The 25,328-nt window shown below is 40.0% G+C and overlaps 2 protein-coding genes across 8 annotated transcripts in view; both read right to left on the minus strand.

Moving 5' to 3' along the window:
- Window positions 1-14,780, minus strand: part of cep89 (centrosomal protein 89) — a 64,182-nt gene extending 49,402 nt beyond the window's left edge. For 3 of the 6 annotated variants that reach the window (XM_069534589.1, XM_069534534.1, XM_069534638.1), the window contains exons 1-11: window positions 14,473-14,780; window positions 13,787-13,893; window positions 12,844-12,990; window positions 11,713-11,929; window positions 9,081-9,132; window positions 7,974-8,075; window positions 6,084-6,320; window positions 5,269-5,411; window positions 3,118-3,168; window positions 2,577-2,660; window positions 734-837 (exon numbers count right to left, since the gene is read on the minus strand). In XM_069534589.1, the coding sequence (XP_069390690.1) occupies window positions 734-837; window positions 2,577-2,660; window positions 3,118-3,168; window positions 5,269-5,411; window positions 6,084-6,320; window positions 7,974-8,075; window positions 9,081-9,132; window positions 11,713-11,929; window positions 12,844-12,990; window positions 13,787-13,893; window positions 14,473-14,511 (1,283 nt within the window). In that variant the 5' untranslated portion in view covers window positions 14,512-14,780. The remainder of the gene's footprint in view (window positions 1-733; window positions 838-2,576; window positions 2,661-3,117; window positions 3,169-5,268; window positions 5,412-6,083; window positions 6,321-7,973; window positions 8,076-9,080; window positions 9,133-11,712; window positions 11,930-12,843; window positions 12,991-13,786; window positions 13,894-14,472) is intronic. The other 3 variants (XM_069534504.1, XM_069534461.1, XM_020079683.2) reach the window with 1 other exon arrangement.
- Window positions 14,781-15,682: 902 nt separating this feature from the next.
- Window positions 15,683-25,328, minus strand: part of rhpn2 (rhophilin, Rho GTPase binding protein 2) — a 32,601-nt gene continuing 22,955 nt past the window's right edge. The window contains exons 10-15 of one of the 2 annotated variants that reach the window (XM_069534912.1): window positions 24,487-24,606; window positions 24,141-24,335; window positions 22,927-23,003; window positions 20,697-20,843; window positions 19,502-19,657; window positions 15,683-17,913 (exon numbers count right to left, since the gene is read on the minus strand). In XM_069534912.1, coding sequence (XP_069391013.1) covers window positions 17,650-17,913; window positions 19,502-19,657; window positions 20,697-20,843; window positions 22,927-23,003; window positions 24,141-24,335; window positions 24,487-24,606 — 959 coding nt within the window. In that variant the 3' untranslated portion in view covers window positions 15,683-17,649. The remainder of the gene's footprint in view (window positions 17,914-19,501; window positions 19,658-20,696; window positions 20,844-22,926; window positions 23,004-24,140; window positions 24,336-24,486; window positions 24,607-25,328) is intronic. The other variant, XM_069534968.1, reaches the window with a different exon arrangement.

Raw genomic sequence — 25,328 nt, forward strand, 5'->3', positions numbered from 1 at the left:
TGTGCCTCAGTGCGTTTCCTGCAAGTGAAAGGATCTTACTGAGCTGCTGTAAAATGTTTAAGATTAATTAAGCCACCAACATACAGTGTAGTATCAAAATGTATTGGTACTACATGTTGCATTTATATGGATCCTTGTAACCACCCAACATTTTTTAAATCATTGTATTATGTAGCACAATTATGTTACATGTAATCTTCTATGTACTAACACTTCCTCACAGATTGCTCACAGTTTCGAAGTAAAGTCCATTCCGAGTAAATGCAGGATGGAGTGAAACAGTTGAGCTGTAGACAAAGGGAAGCCTCAGGGCTTACATCAGACACACTCACACTGAGCCAGGGAGGTAGTTAAAATTCTTTTATTGGTCAGGGCACAATAGGTACCACTTTCCACTCACACCCAGTCTCCTACTGCAGCTGTGTCATGTGTAAAGAGAGTGTTATTATCTGACTTACCAGAGCTATTTACAACATTTAGATACTATAAGATTGTAGGCATCAGCAATATTATACCTAGAGGGATCATGAAAGCAGGAGAAGTGATGGTGAATATATAGGAGCAGAGAGGAGAATTCAAAGGCTTTACTGCTTTCGGTTTGTTATTCAATGCAGTATAAGCTTTAGTAACAGACAGAAAGACGAGCAAGCAGCAGAGAAATAGAGAATACAGGAGGTAGAGACAAGTAAGTACTGACCATTCTGAAGTACAAAAACACAGTATTTTTTCTTACCAATCCTTCTGGCTGACCCCTCCAATCTTTGCAATTTCATCATGGAGTCTCTCATTTTCTTTGATCACCTCCTCCACATGAACACGCAACCTCTTAACCTCTTCCTGCGAGAAGCAGACAAAGACGCATAAGACCTCTGATTTCAGAACAAAATAAAAGTCTTATTCTACCTCCACATCTCTGCGAGGACTAGAGATCCACCTAGTGCAGAAGTCAGCAAGTATGTTTAGCCATGGGGCAATTGTTTTCTTACCTAGTAAATGGTTGGCCAGAACATTGTCAAAAACTAAATCAAGAAATTCATTTAAAAAATGCTACTGTAATTTGCGAGACTTTTTTTGTGAACTGATTTACAGTAATCAAACTGTGTTTAAAGAAACAGAGCCACAGATGTGTGCCAGCATCTAGGTTTTGTGCAGAAAAATAAAGCCCATTTTTCCCTACTGTTAAAAAAAACACCAACACCCACTAACATCTAGCTTTTGTCTGCAATGGGAATGGGTACAATCAGCATTCGCTCCCAGATCAAATGACTTTGCAATAGAGGGTTTTAATCTGCTTCGACTCCAATCTGCTGCATGATGGAAACATGACACCCAGGTGAACAGGCTCATTTGGCAAGACAGTGAGAGAGCGCCCCAGTTGATGTTGTTGTTGACAAGAGTTACGTGCTATGCAGTGTGTGAGTCCCTGACATCTTTTTGCTTTAGGTGAAAAAACTAAATTTAAATTTCACTTCACCATTTAAAATAACAGCTTTGCAACCAATAAAACTAGAGTGGGTGCTCTGAGAATGCACACTTTACATTTGTACTGTAATGAACATTTATTAGCCATGGCTGATGCCCTAATTCACCATCTCAAAGCAGTATTTCCAATTAATTATGTAGACTGTGGTGGCCGGTCATACAGTGTATATTAATTTTTGCTTCCACAGTTTCATAATGAACAAAAAAGTTCACACTTTCTCCTTCATAAGAGAGTTTGTTATTTTGCTCCACTGCTGCATTACATACTGTAGCTATTTGCGGCACTATTTGCTGCATGCCCTCTCGTGGACCGGTCCATCAAGTTGTTGCTCTCCACGCAGATAGGCAAACCATATAGTTTTAGTTGTAGCTGTGCATGTACCCCCAAGCGGCATGTGTTGCAGTTCTCTCTTTCACAAAAAAAAATGTGGTCTTCCGTGCATGAGTTTGTGTGTGTGCACTCTGTCCTACAGCAATAGATTTAATACATTCTGTGGGAAGTGCTGCAGAGAAAGGGAAATCACATTTTTGGATCTTTTGGGAACTGCACCAGAATCTAACGGGCTCTTTCCTGATTTGCACCACATCCTTCCACCAAGTATTTGGGTAATTTGTCTGGTAGTTTTTGCGTAATCTACCCCGCACTATTACTGCTCACAGACAGACAAAACAAAAATATGTCCACCTTGGTGGAAGCAGTAACACAGCCTTTATGTTCTATATTATTCATCAGCAAAATAATTAGCATAAACATTAACATATAAATGTTTAAGGTTTGCTTTCATAGTGTGATTACAGGGGTGTTTACCCAACCTCCGAGACTCTAAATGTGAGTCAAAATCAGCTAAAAATAGCTTTCAGAAACATACCAGCACTTGAATTATAATCGCTCATAATCCCCACCAAGTGAATTGCAGGTTTTTTCCCATGGGCTGTGTATATCGAAGACAGGACATTAAATGTTGATTAACTGTTTGCTGCTCATGTCTCTGATAACACAGCCCATTTCACATACTCATGAAAGCTAATGTGACAGATGATTGAGGTGGTAATAAGAAGAAACTCACATGACTGCATACAATCAGTCACTTTACCTCTGTGGTTTGCAGAAGTGCATCTCTCTCGTTCATCCTGTCTTCGTATGCCAGCAGTAGAGGAGACAAATACTTAATGTCGAGCTACACAAAAGAGACAAACAGACATGACATAAATGATCTACATTAAAAGTCATTAATCTATTGTATATAAGACTTGTGGCAGGAATCAAAATGTTGAAAAGTCTTAACCATACCAATGTCCAAATGTATTTATCTGTTCAGCAGGTTTCCAGTCATTGTGGATAGTAAACAACATGCTATTATGATTTGGTCATTGGAGTGATAAAGCCTTGAAGTCACAGATTTAGTGACTCTGTCCCCGAGCACTCAAACTGTCAGACAGAGCAGGTATGATGTCCCACATTAAATCCCACCCAACTGTTTTAACTTAATAGGCACCATCTATCCTCCAGCATATTAAAAAGTGCATGGCTGAACTTGCTTAAACTGATTAGCAAAATGTTTATTTTAACCAACTACACAGTTAAATTACTGTGCTGCCATGTTAATGTAATAATGCTACAATACAGATACTGACCAGCCAGGGAGGAGGAGAGCCTGTCTTTGGTAAGCCACTGATTTTGGAGCTCTGCATGAGAGAAAAGAAAGAGAGAGAAAGAAAAAGCAGGAACAGTTATACCATTCCAACATCATTCGAACATGGAGGAAAAGTTTGTATTTGAACTGTAATGACCCATTCGAATTCAGATTATGAGAGTGTAGCAGCACATTGGAACAACTTAAGTTGTCTCCTGATCCAGCGATCACTGTAAGCTTGACCTGTTGCATGCCCTCTTGACCTATCAGTAAAGTAAGCCAGTAATGTTCCACTGTTTTGCTACGAAAGTGAGCTAGCGAAGCCGTCCTGAGCAGACAATCATGACACCACTGTGGATTAGCATGGAATGTTATCGTTCATACAACTACAATGTTAATCTTATGCTGACAGAACCAGGGGGTTTAGAAGGTATGTTAGTAATTTGTTTCTGAATTACTTTTGGTTTTATTTGTAGAAATCCTCACCATGTCCTGACAGCCAAAAATATCTGGTGTCTGTGGCCCTCGCAGAACTGTAATTAACACGACCAATCATTGCATTCAGACGATTATCCGTGCACGTTTTTGTGTTTTCAGGGCGAAGCTTTGAAGAGGTGGTGGGATGTATCGTTTGCGTTTCAGTGTAGCCTGCTCTTGTTAGCTTTTCTAGGATTACCAACCCTAGCTTTAAGTCTAGTGCATACCATATATATTTTCTATATACCATATACCAAACCTAGACCACAAAAAGTTTATGTTACTTAAGAACACAATAATATTTTTGGGTTTACAGGTTATGGAGAAAATTCACAGGAAACCTATACCCCCATTTTCTATAATAAAGGGAATTACAATTTTATAACAAGAGAATCAATGTGGTATTCAAAAGAAAAGTACAATCTTTATAAAGCCTATAAGGAAGCATGCACTTTAAGCTCATTAAACAAATTCCAACTGCTTTCACTATTGAAATATTTTACAGTAAAATTATTAATTGCCCTCATTTTATCCCTTTATCTTTCCCTCCACCGGTCACATTTCAGCTGTCATTAATGAGGTCTTGCAGGGACATGCAGCTACATATGAAGCAAACTGGTAACGATGGGAGCAGGAAATCTCCCCCGGTGTGAAGGCACAGCATGAGGTAGCCATGAATAAAATCACAGGCTGGATTTTCTTCTGCAGTGTAGCACGCACACACACACACACACAGCCCAGAATGTACAGACAGAAACAAGAAACTCCTTTAGTCCGACAAATCAGATGGAGGGACAGACAGAGAGTTTTGCTCAGCAGGAAACTGGTTCAAAGGCAGATTTCAATCTTAACGGCCTGGTTATAAGAAATTATTTTAGTGCTGAAAATAAAGTGCTAATGGATTTTGTTTAATTGATTTAGATGATGGGCAGAAGTGACTACACAATGGACTACACGCCAGGATAAATCTTCCTGATACTGAAGAGCAGATGGGGAGTCAAACCTGGTCTAATATAAAGAGATGCACACCTAAATGTGTTTTTTCAGCTCAACTTTATCACTGTTCTTTAATGAAATGCATCATTTAATTTCACATATATTACCATTTATATGAAAAATCTTACATTTATGGTTTGAACATGGCTCATAACGCCACCCAGTTTTTCAAACCGTCTTGGACCTTCCAGGATCAATGCTTACATAGAATCAACCATTTGGGATGTCTCACATTTATATATGTCATGATGGTGGTGGGAATCTGGGAAGCTGCATTCCTTTTCAAATTTAAACCACCACATTGTCGGTAGACGTCCCCAATCCTCTCCTGCCACTTGTGCCGCCTGTGCCAGTGGTATTGCGTTCTAAAGGCATTTTCCGAATTTTCAGGGAGAGACACATCAGCCAGAACTTATTGAAGAAGTTACACTTTAACTATGGTAACTTTAGACAGGCTGAGATGTGGAGAGTTTGCTGGTACAATTCCTTGATGAGTAGTGGTTCTAAGCTACAGGTAAAGCCAGTTTTTCTACACTTTCTACCAAAATTCGAGTCGCATTCACAAATTTTCACTTTGTAAATTACATTTTAACAGTCAAACATGAGAAGTTCACTTCACACATATATAAATCAAGGTAGTTCTCAGAAGCAGATGACTTCTGCTTGTATCTTGTCATACCTCCTGTTTGGACAGCGGTCTGAAGCGGGTTTGATAGCGGCTCAGCTCCACATTCAGACGGTGAACTGTCAATTTGAGGGCGTCATTTTCATCCACCAGCTCCTGAGCATGTTGCCTCAAATTCTGCAGCTCTGCCTGACTGCCTGGAAGCACAATACATCAGCATATACATATTTTTCATACATTATAGAATAGTTGTATGATATTCAAATAGAATGCACTAGAATAAGTTATGAATCTCGATATTCCATGCTCAATATTATTGGAGGAGAAAACCGAAGTTGAAAGCTACACTACAGTGTATTGTAGGATGGCTAAGTGAGACACTGTGGTCTGCTGGCTGACACTGAACCTCAACCTGAGTAAAAGGGTTAATATGTAAAGCACATAATCAATGCATCACTAGCAGTAATTGGCAAGAAAACTCCAGTAACATTCCATACTGCTTTCTCCTGCCCACCAGGAAATCATAGTCACTAACCATCAAGCCAACCTGCTATCCATTTAGACTGACCATTTTTAACCCACCTTTAAAATCTCTCCTGTCTTCAATTTCATGATTCTTTTCATTGCTGCCTCCCCCTCTTCTTCTGATCATGCTAAGGAGTAAAGGCAGAGATCAAGGATCTGAGCCACATCCACTAACAGCAGCATCTCCAGCACCTTCCTTTCACCCTCGCACATGCATCTATCTATGTGACTCACAGCGCCACTCCCTCGGTTCCTTATTTCCTTTCATCCATTTGCCTCTGTTACTCCCTCTTTCAATCTGTCAATTCTGTGTGTGTGTGTTCCAGTGGGTTCCTTCACTCAACCTGCAGATGACCTCAGGGTTGAGGAGGCTTGGCTGTGACTGATCTGCTGTTCCAAGCGTAGCAGTCTCTCCTCCAGTAGCTTTTGTTCATCTGCCACTCTCGCTTTCTTTGGCAGGGCTCGTGCTGCCTCCCTTTGCACCCCACCGTGCGCCTTGCGGTGCTCTGGAGATGGCTGGGTGGGGTGTTTTTGGCTTTTGGCTTGGCTGGGGAGGTCAGTGGTTAGGATGGGTGGCACAGCTGAAATATGAAAGGAAAACACAGTAAATGAGATGGTACAATAAACTAAAATGTATTATATTTCTAAAACAAGTAGTCTTAATACAGACTGGGGATTACTTCTTGAAATACTTAAAAAAATAAAGCCAGTATTTCACATGGTTGTTAAATTGTGGGGAGTAAAATACATTTCTCAAGCTGTTATACATTTAAAATAAAGCATATTAATTTGACTGTCACTTAACAATGGCTCAGGTTACATTAGTGGCAAAGCTACAGATTTATTAGTGGTGGGCGGACTGGGGAGTGAGGGAGAGGGGGGAAAGGGGGCTTTAATAGCAGGAGAGCTGCTACTGCTATTGCGATAGCTAGCGAATACTAGCATCCACTGTCACCAAAATGCCAAATTTAACATATGTTGATATTCTATCCTGACTCAACCTTCTTTCCTTCACTCTGGCTCCACTTCGCTCCATGTGTGCGTTTACGAGCCTGACATGACATCTTTGGCAAGCTAAAGCCTTGCTTCTTCAATGTAATAACCATGATATATTCGGCCACTTGAATTGTGATACAAAGTTTTAATCTCAAGACAGAAATCACACACAAATGCAGAAAGCACAACAAGAACACTATTGACACAAGGACAGATTAGAAAAGAGAAAGGGAAAAGGAAAACATGAGATCAACAGTGAATTGAATCTACTGTCAACAGGTCATGTGCTAAAGTTTCTACCATTTACTTTCTTGGTTGAGTTTTCATGCTACATGATCATCTCATCTCAGAGGGATTTGCAGGGATTCTGCAACAGTAAATACAACTGAATCTACCATGCTTATTCTTAATGTTTTTCATGTATACCTTGGTTTGGCAAAGAGATATAAATGACAAAAGGCATTGTACAACAGATACAGTCTACAATTGGCATCAGAAAATACTGATCTGTCACAACATTTTGACGACAAAAAGGGAGAGGGCAGCACGACCAGTCAACAGCAGCAGGCAGAAGTGATACCAATGAACAGTAGTATGAGGTGAATGAAGAGTAATCATTGGCTGTTTAATCATAGGCTGTGTTACTGTGAATTCACTGAGAGCATCAGTGCTGCAGAGAGCTCATTCTGCTGCTGATTACAGCACGAGGAAGGGAGGAATGAATGTGGATCATCTCTTTAAAGGTCCAATGTGAAGAATTTTGTGATATCTAGTGTTGAAGTTGCATGTTGAAGCTGAACACCCCTCACCTCACCCTCTCCTTCCAAACATGAAAACGAAACTGTGGTAGCCTTTAATTGTTTATTTAAAGTCTAAAGGTGTTTAGTTTGTCCAGTCTGGACTAATGTAAAAAACATGGAGGCTTCCGTAGAGAGGACCCCCTTGATGTAAATATAAAGTATTTAAGTATAAAGGGCCTTTTCTGGTGTAAAGAAAACTACAATTCATACAATTTAGATGAGACAAACTAGTGATCATGAGGATTATTCTACATTAAATTTCTGCCAATAGTTCCCTTTCACCTAAATCTTACACACTGGACCTTTAAAATTCAATATATAAAGACACACAATTCAAGTTGCTTTGCAAGTTGGATTTTTAGGGATTTAGCTAAATGAGAAAAATAAAAACTGAAGTTAAAATGACAAGACAATTGCAGCTTTACAATCTCCACCCACCCTGTTCATCTTCTTTCTGCCTGCAGGAGCTCTTCCTGATTTTCTTCTTAGAGGAATCACAGCTGGCCTCAGGAGACTGAGCAATGGTTTCCTCAGTGAAATCTGTGATACAAGATCATGATTATCAAATGAATAAAATAGCAGGAGTTTGATTATATAACTCAATTTTACAGTTAACTGCACATTGTAATGACATTCCCCATTGAATGCTGGAATGTGTTGCATGCTGCCTCTGTGTAGCATACACTCCTTAGTGATTAAGGTAGGAGCATCTTTAAAGGTTTTAATTTAGCACCATCGAAAGTCTGAAGCCAGCTCTGGTGATAACAGCTACAATGAGCATTTCCATTTAGCTTTAATGAGCTAGAGCTACATTGTGGCTGTTGAGAACCAGCGTGTTGGTTGAATAAGAGCTGTCTCTTTTTGCTCAAGGCAGTGGAGTAAAATATGGTGAAGCTGAGAATGTTGGATTCACTGTATGGACATGATTTCTGAAATCAATTTGCCCATCTTTCTGTAACTTCTTTAAATGGGCTGAGTTCCAACCATCTCTGGATTAGTGCTGATTAATGCATTTCAGTATGACATCGATACATGTCTTGAGGGTCACTGGGGGAGCCAATGCTGGTTGACATTGGACGAGAGGTGGGGTACAACAACACCCAGCGCATCACAGGGCTAACATACAGAGACAAACCATTCACTCCAATTTAGAGTCTGCAATTAACCTAACTCAAATCTGTCAGTCTTTGGACTGTGGAAGCTAGAAAATATCCACAAACCAGGATTCGACCTGGGAACCATCTCACCATGAGGCGACAGTGCTAGCCTCCACACCATCTTGCCACTCCACAGTATGCCTTACAAATTAAAAATTCAAAAGCCAAATGGGAGATCTTTCATCATTTATCTTTTCCAAGATAGCCAGTTGGAAATCTACAATGTGGAGATAACGACTACTGACGTTTCTTTATTGTGCTGTGCAACATGCAAGTTAACTCAGGTTTGGCTTTTTTACGATAACCAATACATTATGGGTTAATCACTACTGTGTTCATACTATATGCCTGAAATGGTGTTAACCCATCTCTCATTGGTGTGAAGTACCTGGTGCAGGCAGTCGTCTACCAGACATCTGAGCAGGCTGAGACGTTCTGGTCTGGAAGACAGATAAATAGACAGACAGTCAGGCAGATGGTCAGACAGTCAGTCAGAGAGAAAGGCAGTCAGTCAGGCAGTCGGAGAGAAAAGCAGTCAGTCAGTCAGACAGACAGATAGGCAGTGAGTTAATCTTTTCAAACTGATTTCCAAAGCTCTGCTGTAACCCATTTGTACAAGGCTATTTCAGAGACCACTGCATTTATGGCCATTGTTGAATGTGCACAATAGGATCTTGTGCGTTAATTGACACATTAAAGCAATGAGAATGAGTCGCAGTGGGAAGTTTGATGTGAAGGACTGAAAAAGATATAAAATACATGACTAAGGAAGGCTGCTCAGTACCTGTTGGTTTCACACCACAATTATAAGTCGAATGGCCTGGGGCATAACTACAATGTGATTAGAAGGAATACTATACAACACTTCAGCAGTGCAGTCATTTTTTTTCACTTCCTCATCCTGAATAATAAACACAGCAGCTGATAAATGTGATTGTTTGTTTACAGTCCTGATTCCTTAAGGTATATAAGGTATAGCCTCATCATTCTTGTGGATCCTATTTGTGTGGTTGTACATTTGTCATTGCTCTGACTCTAAAATATCAACTGCTTTACTGTGCACCAACTGCTTACTTTATATGGTACAATGAACAGAAACATCATTTTCTTTTTAGATTAAATGTTTTCAACTAACTTGGACAGAGTATTGTTGTGAATAACCCAGTGGGCAGCTCAACCCCGCAACAGCCTGGAGAGATGACTAACAGGAAAATAGAGCCCATTGGGGCCATTATGGGCTAAACACCCGAGGTAGCAGTGTACAGGGCCAGAACATCAACTGAACAATATCCTACAAGTCTGTGCAGACTCTGGGGGATATAATCCCTGGGGCATAACAAGGAGAAATGACATATACTGTTTAGACCATAGCAAAAATACTTTATGATGATTCGGTAAAGGAAACCATTTCAGACACAGAGAGAAATATATTTCAGATGTGTGGCTAAGACACTGGAGTCAGAGACTTCTATGAGTTACAATTACAACTACAGGTTTCCAGGCAGCATGCAGGTTGGAACAAGAGGTAATCGCCTGAAATAATGGAGCTTTAGTGGGAGGCTCTGTAAAATTATGTTGTATAGCAATTGGAGAAATGTTAGTAAATAGCTCAATGACAAAAGCAGATAATCTGCACTGACACAGACATAGGAACAACAGCCAAAAGTAAATCACAAGCGAAACTGATGAAGTAACACTGAGTATTGAAAACTATCTCAATACTGCAAGCTATACGTTTGCACTACTGAAAACAACTGCATGCCTAAGGGTCATAGGAATTTTCTTCCATTGCAGTTTTTAAAACCAGATTGAAAACCTTTTTTATTCACTAGTGCCTCTCACTAGTGTATTTTACAAGGCCATCCCATCATTGTCTATATTCTATTTCTATTATTTTGCACATTTCTATTAACTTTATTTGTATTATTTTTCTCCACCAACTTATTTACTCTGATTATTTTCATTTCTTTGACTCCTTTTATTCTTCTCTATTTAATCCCTTTTATTTGGCTCATTTCTGATTTCACATTGATTTCTTTTCATTTTGCCTCTTTGTTGTTGAATCTTCCTCTGTGTATGAAATGTGCTTTATAAATAAGATTCTACATTTTCAAATTCTACAGTTCAAGGAGACTCTCCACTGTACATCATGTTTATCTTGTGTACGACTGTGCCTCTCTGTGGAACACACTGGTATCACAATTGGCTTGGTGAACCTCAAGTCTATTATGAAGGGTTTTTTCTTTTTAAACAAAATAAAAAACAATGCCAATGTGGTGACAAGTAACACTAACATTTTGTCTACAAGTACGATAAATTGTAGTAGTGAATCACTGTGTTCAAGATATGCCAAAATTGTGAAGGTCATTAAGCAATGCAATTAAATACTTCAGTAATCATTGTTAATGTTAATGAGTGTCTTGCTTGCTACTTTTATGTTTCTGAGCACCCGCTATTTCTCTGCTTTATGCACCTTGTGATGTGTTTTTCTGAAGAGAACCACCTGGCCTGAAAGAATTCTAGGGAGAAACACTGAGAAGTATCACAAACTGAATGAAGTATGAAAGGAGATAATTAAAGTCACTCAAAACAGACATTCAGAGTCCCTGTCTCAAACAGACTGAGACTGACTCATAACTTGAGAAGCACCTGTGTAACTGAAAACACCTTTAATGTTTCAGTAAGCCATACCAGTGCACTTACAGGGCCCTGGAACTGTATCAGCTAATGTAATATATCTAATGTATATATGTAATATATTCCTTCTGTAACATTTTCATTGTATGTCTGTCCAGTGCAAATCCTCTGGTATAAGTCATTACTCCAGTTTGAGGTTAACTACTTAAAAGTTTAAAAAGCTCTTTGACAAAATACAGTTATTAATGGTGGGAAGGATGTTTCTGATCAGCTTTCAGTGACAAGAGTTTTGCTGCTGAGATCAGAACAATAATCATTCTAGTCAAAAACTTACACGAAGACAAGATCTTTGAGTTGAATCCGATCTTTGAGTTGAATCCTACCTTTGGTTTTAGTGGCAGAGCATAAACAGGTTCTGTGAGTGAACAAGTGTCCCCTCCATCCAGTGTTTGGTAGATATGGTCCTCTCTGTCCTCTTCATCCTCCTCCTCCTCCTCTTCCTTGTCTTCCTTGTCTTCCTTGTCTTCCAGCTCCTTGTCTGAGTGGTCAGAGGAGGACAAGCGTTGCCTAACAGGCAAATCTGTCTCTGACCATCTGTCCCTGAGGAGGATAAGAAGATAATATCTCAAAAAGAATAATGAGGGAAAATTAACTTCAATTTAAATCAATTTCTCTTTTCTTGGAGGGAAAAACTAATAAAACCTTTTTAACTTCTACAAAATGCATTTCTCACAGCAAAGTTCATATTCAAGAAGCCATGAAAGAGTGACAGTGAATAAGTACGAACAAAATCGAGACCCTGAAACTAAAGCAGTCAAATGGATATCAGCCATTATCAATTGCATAAATTCCACCGATGTTTTCCTATCGTGACATATCAAATCTCCTCAATGACAGATGATTGAGTGATTTTAAGGCTCACCACAAGATTAAGGTTTATGTCTGCTTCATGACAAACAGATGGTTGAGAACAGACAAAAAACACAGTCTTTATCCTTTATTATAATATAAAATATAATATTTTTGCATTCAAGTTCAAATCCCACATTTTGCATAAAGCTATTTTGCTCTTAAAACATTTCCTCAGAATAATCCTGTGCTATGTTGATCTATTTGGGACCAATTTTCTGCTCTGGCACACATCAGATTTACGTGAAGCCTTATTGTGTAGATAACATAATTTATTCACAAAGCTTGTCAAGTCAAGTTGTGTGAGATTTATTTATATAGCATGTTAAAAATAGCATTAGATGAGCCATTGTGCTTTTCAATAACGACAAAAGGAGGCAACACAAGCATGGACAAGAACAGAAGAAGTAAGCTACATTGTTACAAATATATTCGTAGAAGAGAAAAACACAGATAAAGGCAGAGAAGTCACTTTAAAAACACGTGGATAAAGTAAAATGATGTTAGGCATCAACAAAATCCTAAGCAAGACTGAAGCTGATTTAAAAGCAAGATTAAAAAGGTGGCTTGTGATAACACAAATATGTTTTTCAGAGGGGGTTTACCTGGAGTAAACTGCTGTGCTGATGTGTGGTTCAGATATAAGGGACTCTGAATGGTCACTCTCAGAGAAAGACCTCGGTCTGACAGGAGGAATGGCCCAGGTCTGTCCAGTGAGCGAAGAAGACAAGATGGCTGCAGCTAAAGCTGATCTGTGGATGAGAAGACACAATTCATATGAGGAGAGACAGACACTTTGTGTGAATGGTAAATGGTCTGTATTTTATAGTGGTGTTCTAGTCTTGGTGATCACTCAAAGAACCTTACAGTATAGTTTGCTGTTCACTTATTCAAACACACAATCATACAGTGTATCTTTGTACAGCTCTTTCTCTACCATCACTCATACACTGTTGGCACGGCCATCATGAACTATTTGGGGGTTCAGTGCCTTGCCCAAGGACACTTCAGCACACCGCCTAGTGTGCAACATGTGTAACATAAAGGCACAAGAAATGTTACCTGCCACATCACAAACTGAAATTGTTTATTTTGTCTAATCTTGATACTTACGGTGAGTTAAAAACCTTGTTTCCTTATGAAGAAGGTGCAGTATGTTCAACAAAGAAAATGAACTCCCCTCTATCGACTGAGTTCATGGTAACGATAGGAAAATGCACGATGGCGATAAGTTATGAGTGAATCAATAATGGCAACAGTAACCAGAATTCAACTTTTCCATATGTACTTGTTTGGAAAATGTAGAAACATCAACTTTATCACATGGGTCAACGATGTATTATCATCTGGCAGCAAGATGTTAACCTTTGGACAATATTGCCTGTCAACTGATGAAAACGTGACCCTTGAGAGACACTGAGGACGATACAGAGGGAATTACAATTTGGTGCATGCAAAAGATTATAAAAGACAAGTCTTACAGAAAACAACGCAAAAGAACAAAATCAAAGGACGAAGCAAGTTAAACTAGTGAGGAGCGTTAGGTACCTGGGTCTCTCAGGTGAGGGATCTGGGCTGCGGGGGGGTGGGGTACGAGGCACCGCAGGTTTAGGAGCAATGGAGGCGGCAGGGATCAAACCAGGGGCTATATGCTTCTACACAACACACACACACACACACACACACACACACACACACACACACACACACACACACACACACATATAGGGATTAGGTAAAGGAGAGGGTTTGAGTAACATAGACAAACTGTAAGACACATTAACTCACACAGTGTTGGTTCTATAGGAATGACTGAAGAGGGAAGCTATTAATAATAAGAATAATCCACTTTATTCATACAGCACTTTTGTGAACAATGTTAAATAGTGCTTTGCAAGGAACAGACAATGAGAATAAGCACTGAAACTGAGGAGAAGCTCAGTAAGAGGACAGACAGAGGTCTGATCTGATCTGAACGAGATGCTACACATTGACATGTTTACACAACAGTGGGACAATAAATCACAGTGAATCAATGACTGGTCTCATTTGGCTGAGTTAAACTAATACCGATCAGCACAAGATGTGTGATCAGTGCCAAAACTACCGTGACCACACGTTAGCTTGAATGCTGAGTAGCAACCCTCAGCTCCAGCAGAAATGTAAACACGAGCCTGTTAGCAAGCTAAACCCAGGAACAGCTTCATTTATTCCCTGGAAGACTCCGAACTTACAAACTCCTTGTCCTTGTCCCTCTGAAGTTTTTTGAACATGGTGTCAAAGAAGTTAGGACGTGTCCCTCAGCTGAGTTACTGCTCCAGCTGAGACCGGACCCTCGTGCTCTGTCAGTCTGCAGACGTCAGACAGGTCTGGACTCTGCCATGTCTCTAATGGTGTCTCCGCCTGGGACTGCCAGATGTGCAGCAGCTGGATTCAACAGGCTGGTCAACACACGCTCCCTGTATCCAGGAGCAGGAGACACGTCCGAACAACAGGAGCGGTGATTGGCTGAGAGCGAAGCAGGAGGCCAATCAGCGACTGATATAGTTCACCTAGCAACGGTGCCCTTAACAACAGGCCGGCTGACCAGTAGGCGGCGGTATCGCTCCATTTAATGATAAACTCCTTTCTTCAACACAATAAATGTGACATTGATACTGCAAACAATGTGCAACACAGCAGCCTATGTATAAAATACATAAAGTACTCACCACACGCATTACATTGTTGACCAATCAAATATGTTTTATTATTATTTTAAAGTCCACTTTCTTTTTCAGTATGCTTTAAACTGTTTCAAACTAAAACAAATCTGGAAAATAATTTTGATTAAAGATCCAGATTCAAAAAGTCTTAAATCTCTATATATTTATCACGGTAGATCTTTAGAATTTTGTTTTGAAACCTTAATCCATGTAGTTAAACACACTTGTTCTGTGCAGTTAATTGAGAAAATATACTTGATAAAAAAGGGTTTTCTCCTTTGGCTGTGTATCATCTGACAAATTCAGTGTGAGTTATATCAAGTGCTGTCCTTTGTCTTGAGGAATGGTTGAAATAAGAATCCTGTTACCAAAAGTCAACAGATTTGATTCTTGTAATATTCAAAAGTCCTGTAAAAATAAATCTGAATACCACAGAGAATTTGCCCTTCGGAGGATTCATCACCCGCAAGTACCTGCCTTGTTATGAATGGTATGGATGAAGAAAGGCCTGCTGGGTAAATGTTAATCACATGGTGTTTCTCCTCTGCTTCAATGATGGTGGATTAGGAAGCCATGTGAGCTCAGGCCCGACTTTAAACAGCTACAAACCCATGAGTGTTGACTTAGTGAGTGTCGGCTCGCTGAGGCCTGTGGTCAAACTTCATTCCAGTCATTCCCAACCTGCTCGACAGTTGCAGCAACTGAGCTGCACGGAATATTAAAAACAAAACCCAGGAAACTTGTTTGGTCCCCATTTTATTGACATTTGAGTTTACACATATGAGACAAAGACTTACCAACAATGCATTTACACCACAGTTGCTATGAGTACCGATAAAGCAGCAAAGGCAATCTGAAACCTCAGAAGAGCAGGAAGCATAACCCTCTGCATATACACCCAGGCGTTTAAGATCACTGTGCACTGTGAAATGACTGCAAAGATCTGTTTAAATCATCTTCCCTCTGTTAGCACAATTAGTTGGCACTTACTAATATGAATCATTTACTGCACATTCTTGTTATTATGAAACTTTCCTTCATGATTTAGTATAAATGGCACTTCAGACACCATTATAAGGTAAACAGATTGTTACATCTTCTCAGTGTTACTGTCTAAAAACATTTACATTTTAAAATATCTTTACAAAGACAACATGTATCAGTATATATGTTCACCAAAGGATTAAGCAAGGCTAGTAAAATACATTCCTCAAAGACACCAACCTAGAAATCCGACGTGCAAAAATTCACAACTTGACCATTCACAAACTACTTCTGAAACCTACAACATACAGGTAAATATATATTTTTGTGTGTACTTTTTTCGTTACATAAATAATTTGATTATCAAATGTGTATAAGAATCTACTTTGTAGATAAAGCCATAGTCCAACACTGCAAAGTGTCAGGTGAATGTTGGATGTGACGAGGATGAAGACAGGTAGAGACAAATAGAAACCTGACGGCGGGCTTTGATCGAAGTCACTGTTGGGTGACCGGCTGTCTGGGTTCAATGCAGGAATGTCATTAGTCTGCCCACATTCTTCCCTTCTGAATGACGATTCACATTACTAGAGACAGACAGCTCGTGCTCGTCTTACAGATGGACAAACTGCCAGACAGTGGCAGCACTGATGAGGTTAAGATTAGTCAGGTAAAGGTATGAACTGGCAAAATGGGGATATGGAGGCATTTTGGTTTGTGGCATAACTGGTACATTAAGCAGAAAGGCCAACATTTCCATTTCCAACGAGTCCCAGGCAATAATAATCCTCAAAGGCTGTCTCGCAAATACAAAAGTGACAATAATATGGAATCAAAGTATATATATACATTTTTAGCAGCTTATAGAATATTGCATTTATCAATTCTCCTAAGACAAAAAAAACAACTGCACAGCTAATTTTGTTTCCCTCAATCAATGTTTAACATACTGCAACTAGGTTACGTCTACATATCTACTGAGAAAATATATGCATTTTTTTTACCCCAAAAATGATCAGTGTCCACTGATTGCAACAAATATTGTGGCAATGACCAACGCCTTCGCATGTACAGTATCAAACAAACATGTATTGAGGATGCACACAGGACATAACTGCCCAGTGCACAGCCACATCAGTTCACAATGGCACTAAAAAGGGGTAAGCCACATTAAAATCACTCCCCTGCGGTCGAGTAGAGCGAACGTCGCTGGGTGTGTTCTTACAACTTTTGTTTTTGTCAATTGAATTCGTCTGGAGCGTTCCTTCCAGAAAACACAGTGAGATGACAGTTTCACCTAGAAACCTCTCTAAGTGCTGTATATATATAGATATAGCCTGGAATTATATTTTTTCCCACAGTGCAGTTGTAATGTGCTGTACGCAGACTGGCATGGTGCACAATGACTTTCCATTATGTTTTAGTTTACAGTCCAGTTTACTTCAGGTACTGGACTGTACTGATGAAGGCACCCCTGTACTAGGGCACCAGTATGCAGTATTTGGCACAGCCACTTTCCAAGGTAGCTGGCAGTAATGTCACATTGTTGACACACAAGCTACACACACTTCTGCTCAGTGTTCCAGTGAAAACACCAAAGGGCACTGACACTGTACCATTGCAGGTGCAGTATGCGTACAGCACAGTACTATATGCAGCCATGTTGGGCTCAGTATGGATACTGCACGATGTCTGCAGACGATCCAAAGTTCTGCGGCTGGTTCAGTACAGGACGCTGTCGTTGTAAGAGCTGGAGCTGGGGAAGGTGGGACAGGGTTTGTTCCAGGGCGCCCCGCCGGAGTTGTCTGCCGTGGGGAGGCTGAGCGTGCTGGCGCTCTTTAGCCTGTTCTTCAGACCCCAGCTGAGGAAGGATGACTTCTTAACCACTTTGCGGGATTTGGAGTTCTTGTCTTCGTCGTCGTAGGCCAGACAGATCATGGAGTAGGTCTTCGGCAGGTTTCCACTGAAGGTGGCACTCTTCGTAGGCTTGATGGAGAGAGAGAGAGAGAGAGAGAGAGAGAGAGAGAGAGAGAGAGAGAGAGAGAGAGAGAGAGAGAGAGAGAGAGAGAGAGAGAGAGAGAGAGAGAGAGAGATAATTAGTGGTTTATTCAATTATCTTTATTATTATTATCATTATTACAAATCAAGCTAATAAGATCAATCAAACTTCCTCTATGTCCCATTGATTCACTACTTTCTTTCACTCTCCCTGCCTCTTGTATTCAGCTGACTGGCCATTGTTTATGGTAATCCAACCAGATTTTGCCACGATCACAATCAGCCAATTATGTCTTTCCTGTCCAACCGCTGTCAGCTGTCATTTCAGTGACTCCCTGTAAACCCTCCTTCTCCCGTCACCTGTAGTCTCCATGTTGGGGACCTGGTCGAGCTCGAGTGAGTCGTCTCATCTCATCAGATCCTCAACGTCATCAGTGTCTAGACCCTAGCCACACCCCTTTTCAACCTTGATGGCATCTCAAGGGGTCAAGTCCAAGTCAACACATTGTGTTCATTCTCCAAATAAAGTGATTTAACTGTTATTACCATATGCTGCTATCACTGCTGCTGTTATCAGTAATAACATTAATTATATCTATAAATATCACCGTTATTATTGTCATTAAAACAGCCGATGACAGTGCTTAAATACAACAGCTCTCCCTGGTCTATCTCTCTCTCTTTTTCATCTTTTCTTCTCTCTCTCCTCTCCCCCTTCTCCTCTCTCCCCCATTTCTCTTCTCTCATCCCAACCAGTGGACCCAGATGGTCTTCCTGCTGAAGTGAGTTGTTTCTTTCCACTGTTGCTATATGTTTGCTAATTGTGGAAACTGTTTCTCTGTACAATTGTCAGGTCTCCACATTACTTTAGCTGTTTTTTAGACACGAACTCAGGAGAACGTCCACACAACTGGGTCAGACTTTCTCCAGAGTTTACCTTTCACATGTGATCATCACAGAACACGGTCAGAAACGTGACGCTAATAAAAAATTAATTACACCGCAGAGGTCACATGTTTTTGTTTACAGCACATCTACACCAGCGTCTGCTCTTATCCTGAGATATATGGGTTCTTATTGCTTCGTTGTTCAGTTCTGCGTCCAGCTTGTGTCATTAACACACCCACTTGCTTGTGGTTAGTCCTCTCGCTGATCTCCTGCTATATGTAAAGTCAAATTGCCTTGAGGTAATGTATGTTGTGATTCGGTGCTATACAAATACAATTTAACCAAATTGAACAGATGGAGTCAATATGGTGGCATCTAAGTTTTGTCACTTTGTTGCTGTTTTAACACTTGATAAAACATACACAGAATCATATAAATGAATTCATTCGAATTTTATCTGTTTAATACACATGGCGTGTATTAAACAGATGGAATAAGGTCACATTCAAAGGTCTATTTCTCATGAGAAACTGTATGGACTGCTTACTTAAGAAACACTACCTTCAAGGAGAAACCTGACACTCTGTCAAGTCATCTGATACTAAGAGCAAATTTGCTGTCACACTGTTCGAGAGATTACTTTTCTCTTTCCTCTCAGTGAGTCGGAAGAAAATAAGGCGGGGCCTACCACGGCAGGATTGCTGTCCATCATGCTGACCACTTGTATGTCGATCCCCTCCTCGTCCACGTCCTTCAGCAGCCGCATCACATCGCCCACACTGAACCATTTGCAGTCAATCTCACCCACGGCAACAATGTAGTCTCCTTCTTTGAGCCCATCGGCCTGAGAAAGACATTGAGGTAGAAGAGGCATTAAGAGAGGAGGATTATAGTGAGGTGTGCTGATGCTGTGGCAGTGCAGAGTAAATGTTTACAGTGGAGAGTTTGTTTGAAAGACTGGTTCACCTACTTTCCTTCAACACCCTGGAGGTGGAGGGGATCAGCAGAGAAAACACTGAGGTTTAGTCTCAAACAAAGTAGGGAATTAAAGTGTGTAGAGTCTGTGTCAAGAGAACATTATTTCATAGCTGTGGGAAATCTGTGTTATCTACACATTCTGAGCTATTTCAGTCCAATAACTTAATCTGAGTTATCTTGAAGGCAGATTAGCAACTCTAGAGAATCAGTTGGTTATAAAATCTTGTTGAATGCAGCATTAAACGTTATAAAGAGTCTGACCTAGTTTAGCTTATGCAACACTACTTATCTGTTTCTCTGCATAGGCTGCGGGGCATAATAAGAGTCTGCTCATTGTCAGCACCTCCTAATGAGCAGTCAGACTGAAAAGGATTGTAGAGAGTAAATACTCTGATTTTTAATTCAATTAGTTGCCAGAGTGGATGAGGAGGGGGAGGAGAGAGCCTCCAAACACTCAAAAGGCCTAAATCCTGTTTAGGTTTTCTTTCTTTTCTAAATTTCACTCACTGCTGGTTCATGCTGCTGCACAGAGTTCAGATTTAACAACCTTTGCATCTGGCTTTTGTTCAAGTTTGAAAGTAGAGAGTACTTAGCTCGGCCCCTGCTCTAAAACAAAACCTGTTTGTTAAATTGCTGTACTGAAAACTCTGTGTTGAATGAGTTCATCAGTTAATGAAGAGTAAATCATAGTTTAACTATTAAGGGGCAAAAAAACCCAATCAAAATGCATCAGAGAACTTTGATAACAAATATATTTTATGATGATCCGTATGATGATTTCAAGTCTATGCAAGACAGCATGGTTTTTATGCAATACTGACATTCGCTGAAACTAAGCAGTGACTACATTATAGAAACTCAATCTTGCCCTGTTCTGTGAAAGAGAAAGAGATCTGTTAACTCACAGCAGCTGGGCATAGCGGGTCCAATGAAACCACCTGGACTGGCGATTCGCCTTTCAGGGTGAAACCCAGGTCTCTGTCTTCTGGGCGGAGTCGTATTGTTCGTGGGGCCGTCCACCGCTGCTTGGCCGAGAAGACGGACAGAGGGCCCTGAGAGGAGAGAGTAAGGGGACGCACTGTTGAATATGGATACTGATTTTACATTTTTGGGGAAGGCTCCATAATAATCCCTGTATATATATATATAAATATATATATATATATATATATATATATATAAATATATATATATATATGTGTATATTTCAGCCCCACTTCGCAGGTGGTGCAGGAAAGTCATTTGACCATGCACCATATTTAAATGACCTTTTCTTTTTCTCACAGGGCCAGTCACTGTTTCATTGGAGAGAAAAAGAGGCCTCAGTGTACCAAGTGACTCGTACAAAAACATTCTCAGCATACTTTATGTTTGACTATGTTGAGCTGTAGATACACAGAAACTGCAGTATTATATACAATAATAACTGTAAAACACACCCAGGACCACAACAAACAACTGTTTGTGTTATTGTTTAGTACGTACAAATTACAAAAATGGTTGAATCTCATGGAATCCCTAGAACCAAAAATGACATCCAAGAATTTGTCAGGCAGTCAAAAATACTTAAGAAGTATCTTCGTCACTACTCCAGGGATATTGTGGTTCGGCTGTATTTGTTAGTTAGCACCATTACTCATAAATTACAGATTTGCATGAAATTTAGTTATGGGGTATGGCATGACCCCAGGAAGAACCTGTCATAATTTTCTTTGAAAATGGGGTGTAAACATTTGTCTTGATGTCTTAGGGAATTATGTGTGAATCTTGACCTTAAATACATTTGAGGAATATCGATGGGTTTGTGAAATTTCTTGCAGATTCAAATTGAGTGGATTTAAATGTAGTCTCATAAGGGTGTAGGCTTTTTTCAGACAATGTGTAGTAACAAATAGGGCTTGAAACCTGTAACTACCACCAATGTGTAGCTGAGAAACATAATATAGCCTTAGTTACATGGCTTGATGCATTTCTAAAATAAAATGGTTTAAAAACAAGCATGTTCAGGACAAATATTTGATAATTGTGCTTTTAAATGACTTAATTGAGTCATCTATTTATTTTAAGTATAATACTGACTAATAATTTCTCCACTAAACAGAACTGATCACAAACATAACCTACTTTCCCATTTAGACTGCTGAAGCCAACTGTTGCCTTGCATTAATGCACTTATCTGCTGGGAAAATCTCTGCTCCAGTAAAGCCTGTCAAACAGCATTGCCTCTCCTACCACTTCAATGAACACCATAACAGTTGTATGGAGAGATAGTGCCGGATTTATCTGTTCAGTCTCACATTGCTCTGCAGATCCCGAGGGATTACTGTCTTGCTGCTGAGACTGTTAATGAAGAGCAAGGTACCAGAGGGGGAGTTATTCAGAGATTCTTACACCTGCTGCCTGGGAACAAGCTCTAGTCCTTAACCTCAATAACAGTTACCTGCTTAGAAACCTGTTTGTCTCAAGATTGAAGCACATTTTTATGTTAAAGTAATTGTAAACTAAACTTGCATACTTGCAATTGAATGTCTTTTCAAGAGGATGCAGACAGAAGGCAGACAGAAGATTCCACTTCCATTGACAGAATATGCCAGGGTCACCTCCCGGCCACCACCACAAAATGTGTCCAGTATAATAATAATATGACCCCAAACAAACATTTAACCCAAACAAACATTTAAGTATGAGCCATTACAAAAGAGATCAAACTCCAAGCTTTAGCTCGGTAGGGAACATGAGAGGTTTAAGACATACTCTCAGGGGAATAACCTTTGGAGATATCTAAGAAACAATCTTAACATAAATTCAAATAAGCAGGAAGGAATGCGTGATGGAATTTTATTTTCAAATGAAATAACAATAACCCAAATAGAGTTCAAGCCAGTATCCATGGTTAGTGTTAGTTTTGCATTTGTTGCTTTGGGTGGAAGTCCAGGAGGCTTTAGGAATTAAAGAGGACCAAACATGTCAAAGCTTCCTCGAGTATCACCCAAGGTTGGTTGCACTCAGAAATAACAAAAAATTGACTCTGGGTGTGTGAAAACTTTGATTTCACATCATTTACTGAATAAACCAACCAATGTATACAAAAAAACAACAGCATTGTGAGTGGAAGAAGATTAGTAACCCACATACCAGCCTCTGGAAAAAGTCGGTGACTTTCACCTTTGTGGATGCCGGAACCTCCATCTCTGCTTTGTGCTCTGTCTTAGCTAAGGAAAGACAATGGGGGAGAAAAGCTGTCATTCTACAGTGTTTACAGTCACAACCACATTTTAAACAGTTGCTCAGCAGAGAGGCGGGCAGGGAGTTAACAGTGTAAACATTACATCATCTGTGCCTGGAAGTAAATGTCACTTATCACATCTCATTGCAGCAGGTGTGGTTCACAATACAGCAGGGTTTTTATGAACTGTTTCCTGAGAGACGGAGCTCGCACATAAACAACGCTACATTAGTTTCATTTGTCATGTGTTTGTTGTGGTGACACTAGGGTGACTGGTCAGTTTCTATGTCGACCCCAGAAAGAATAGCCGTCTCCTCAGTGACGCTTATGGAGACTCTAATAAAGTTAACAATCATCCTGATGCTATCCTTACTTCTCATGTTTACTTCAACAGGATGTTTTCATTGATTGTGGTGCTGCTCTCTCTTTAATATACCTTAATACCAGCAGTGGGATTTAACAGAGTACATCTACTTCATATTGTAATTATGTTTCTTTTTTTGTATCTGTATTTTATTGAGTAGATTTATTTTGAGGTAATTTTCACATTTGTGTTACTACACATACTCCATTACATTATTTACAATGCATTGCATAACATTGCATATTCATTTTGTTTTTAACAGTAATCAATAACGAGAGGGGAATTGATCCACTGATCCAATCAGAGCAGGCATTAGACCGTGCCTCCGTTACTGAGAGTAAGGGTCACACATAAGCAAATGCAAAGCGAAAATCGCATGTAAAATGTCACTGTCAGGTCAATTTTGATCTCAATGTGAAGCCATGCTGCAATTTGCCTCTTCACAGGAAGCAAATGCTATTTTCGCCCCCTCACTTGCACAGAGAACGGAAGGCAATGGTTTGCCACTGCTAAATATGGATATGTGTGACAGGGCCCTGAAGTGCGTCTGCAGCAGCATCACTGGTAAATAAAACATCTGGAATGGATTAGGAAGAGGTCACCAATGAGACTCAGCCATAATGATGGAGTAGACCTTTCATTAGAAAATAGGCAACACTCTGCAAGTAGGAAAGTTAAACCAGTACATTTCTCTATTTATTTGTACTTTTACTTAAGTCAAATGTTTCAGTACGTCCTCTGCCGCAGCTCAACACTCACAGATGATGTCGGGTGCCTCTGTGTAGTCTGTAAATTCTTCCTCGTTGTCATTTTCGCTGAACTTGTTGAGCGAGCGCTGGTGACTGGCTTTTAAAATGCCCTCCAGGATCTCCAGCTTGGTCAAATGGTGGCACAAGCTGTAAATCCTCAGAGCCTCTTCGTGACCCAGGATGGCCCGTCTGATGTGTGCTTTGCCTACAGAGAGGGAGGAATATATGAATATATTCATATTCAAAGAGAATGAGGAGGACAGAGAGATGAAAAGGGAGAGACAGGTTAGGTGTCAAAGCCACACTTTCTGCTGTGTTCTACTGTCTTCATTAGCTGTCCTCTGTGTAACCCTTACCAATGCGCTCACGTTCTTCTTTCTTCTTTAGGATGTCGAGAGGAGAGCGTCCCTCAGGAAGGCGATCATAGACCTGAGACAAGGTCTTCTCCTGCTGGTCCTCATCGTCACTAGGCCCCACTGCACACACGGAGAACACCAAGAATGAATCACAAAGTAATATATATTATATATTTATCCAATCATCCATACATTATCTATACCACTTATCCTTTGAGGGTTGCAGGGATGCTGGAGCCAATGAGAAATATTTATTTATTTTTTACCAACTTTGTCTGGATTATGCAGAAAATAATTTTCTCAAAATTTGTATAAGGGTGGGTTATGGGCCAAGGAAGAACCCTTTAACTTTTGGAGTGGATGTTATTAAGAGGGCAGCTCCATCAACTTTTTAAAAACATTGCAGATTTGCCTTGCATTTTTCCTCATTTTTGTGAATTTGTTAAGAAATAAGGCAGCTGTTTTGTTAAAAAAAAGAATCAGGCTACTAAGAAGAGTAATATTGGTGCAGCTTGATTGAATTTAAGAAGCCTGCTGGGCCTTGGCAGAAAAATGTCCTCTACTGAGTTTATTTCAAAATGAATAGAAAGAGAATGTTCTACTATGCAGCATTTAATGAAACTAACAGCTAACACTGCACTCACACTGCAAGGTATGAAAGGACACTGTTTACAGATAAGTCAGTAAACACACAGTGCATTATTAGATACAGTCAAGTGCACTTTTAAACTTGGCACGCTGGCTGAAGCTAGAATTACAAACTAATATTTTTAGCAGAGAGAACAATCTATCTCCCACTGATATTGATGACTCTTAACTTAACTGCCTTCACATCCTGGCTC

This window comes from Paralichthys olivaceus, chromosome 1 (assembly GCF_024713975.1).
Source record: "Paralichthys olivaceus isolate ysfri-2021 chromosome 1, ASM2471397v2, whole genome shotgun sequence".
In the NCBI taxonomy this organism is placed as follows: Eukaryota; Metazoa; Chordata; class Actinopteri; order Pleuronectiformes; family Paralichthyidae; genus Paralichthys; species Paralichthys olivaceus.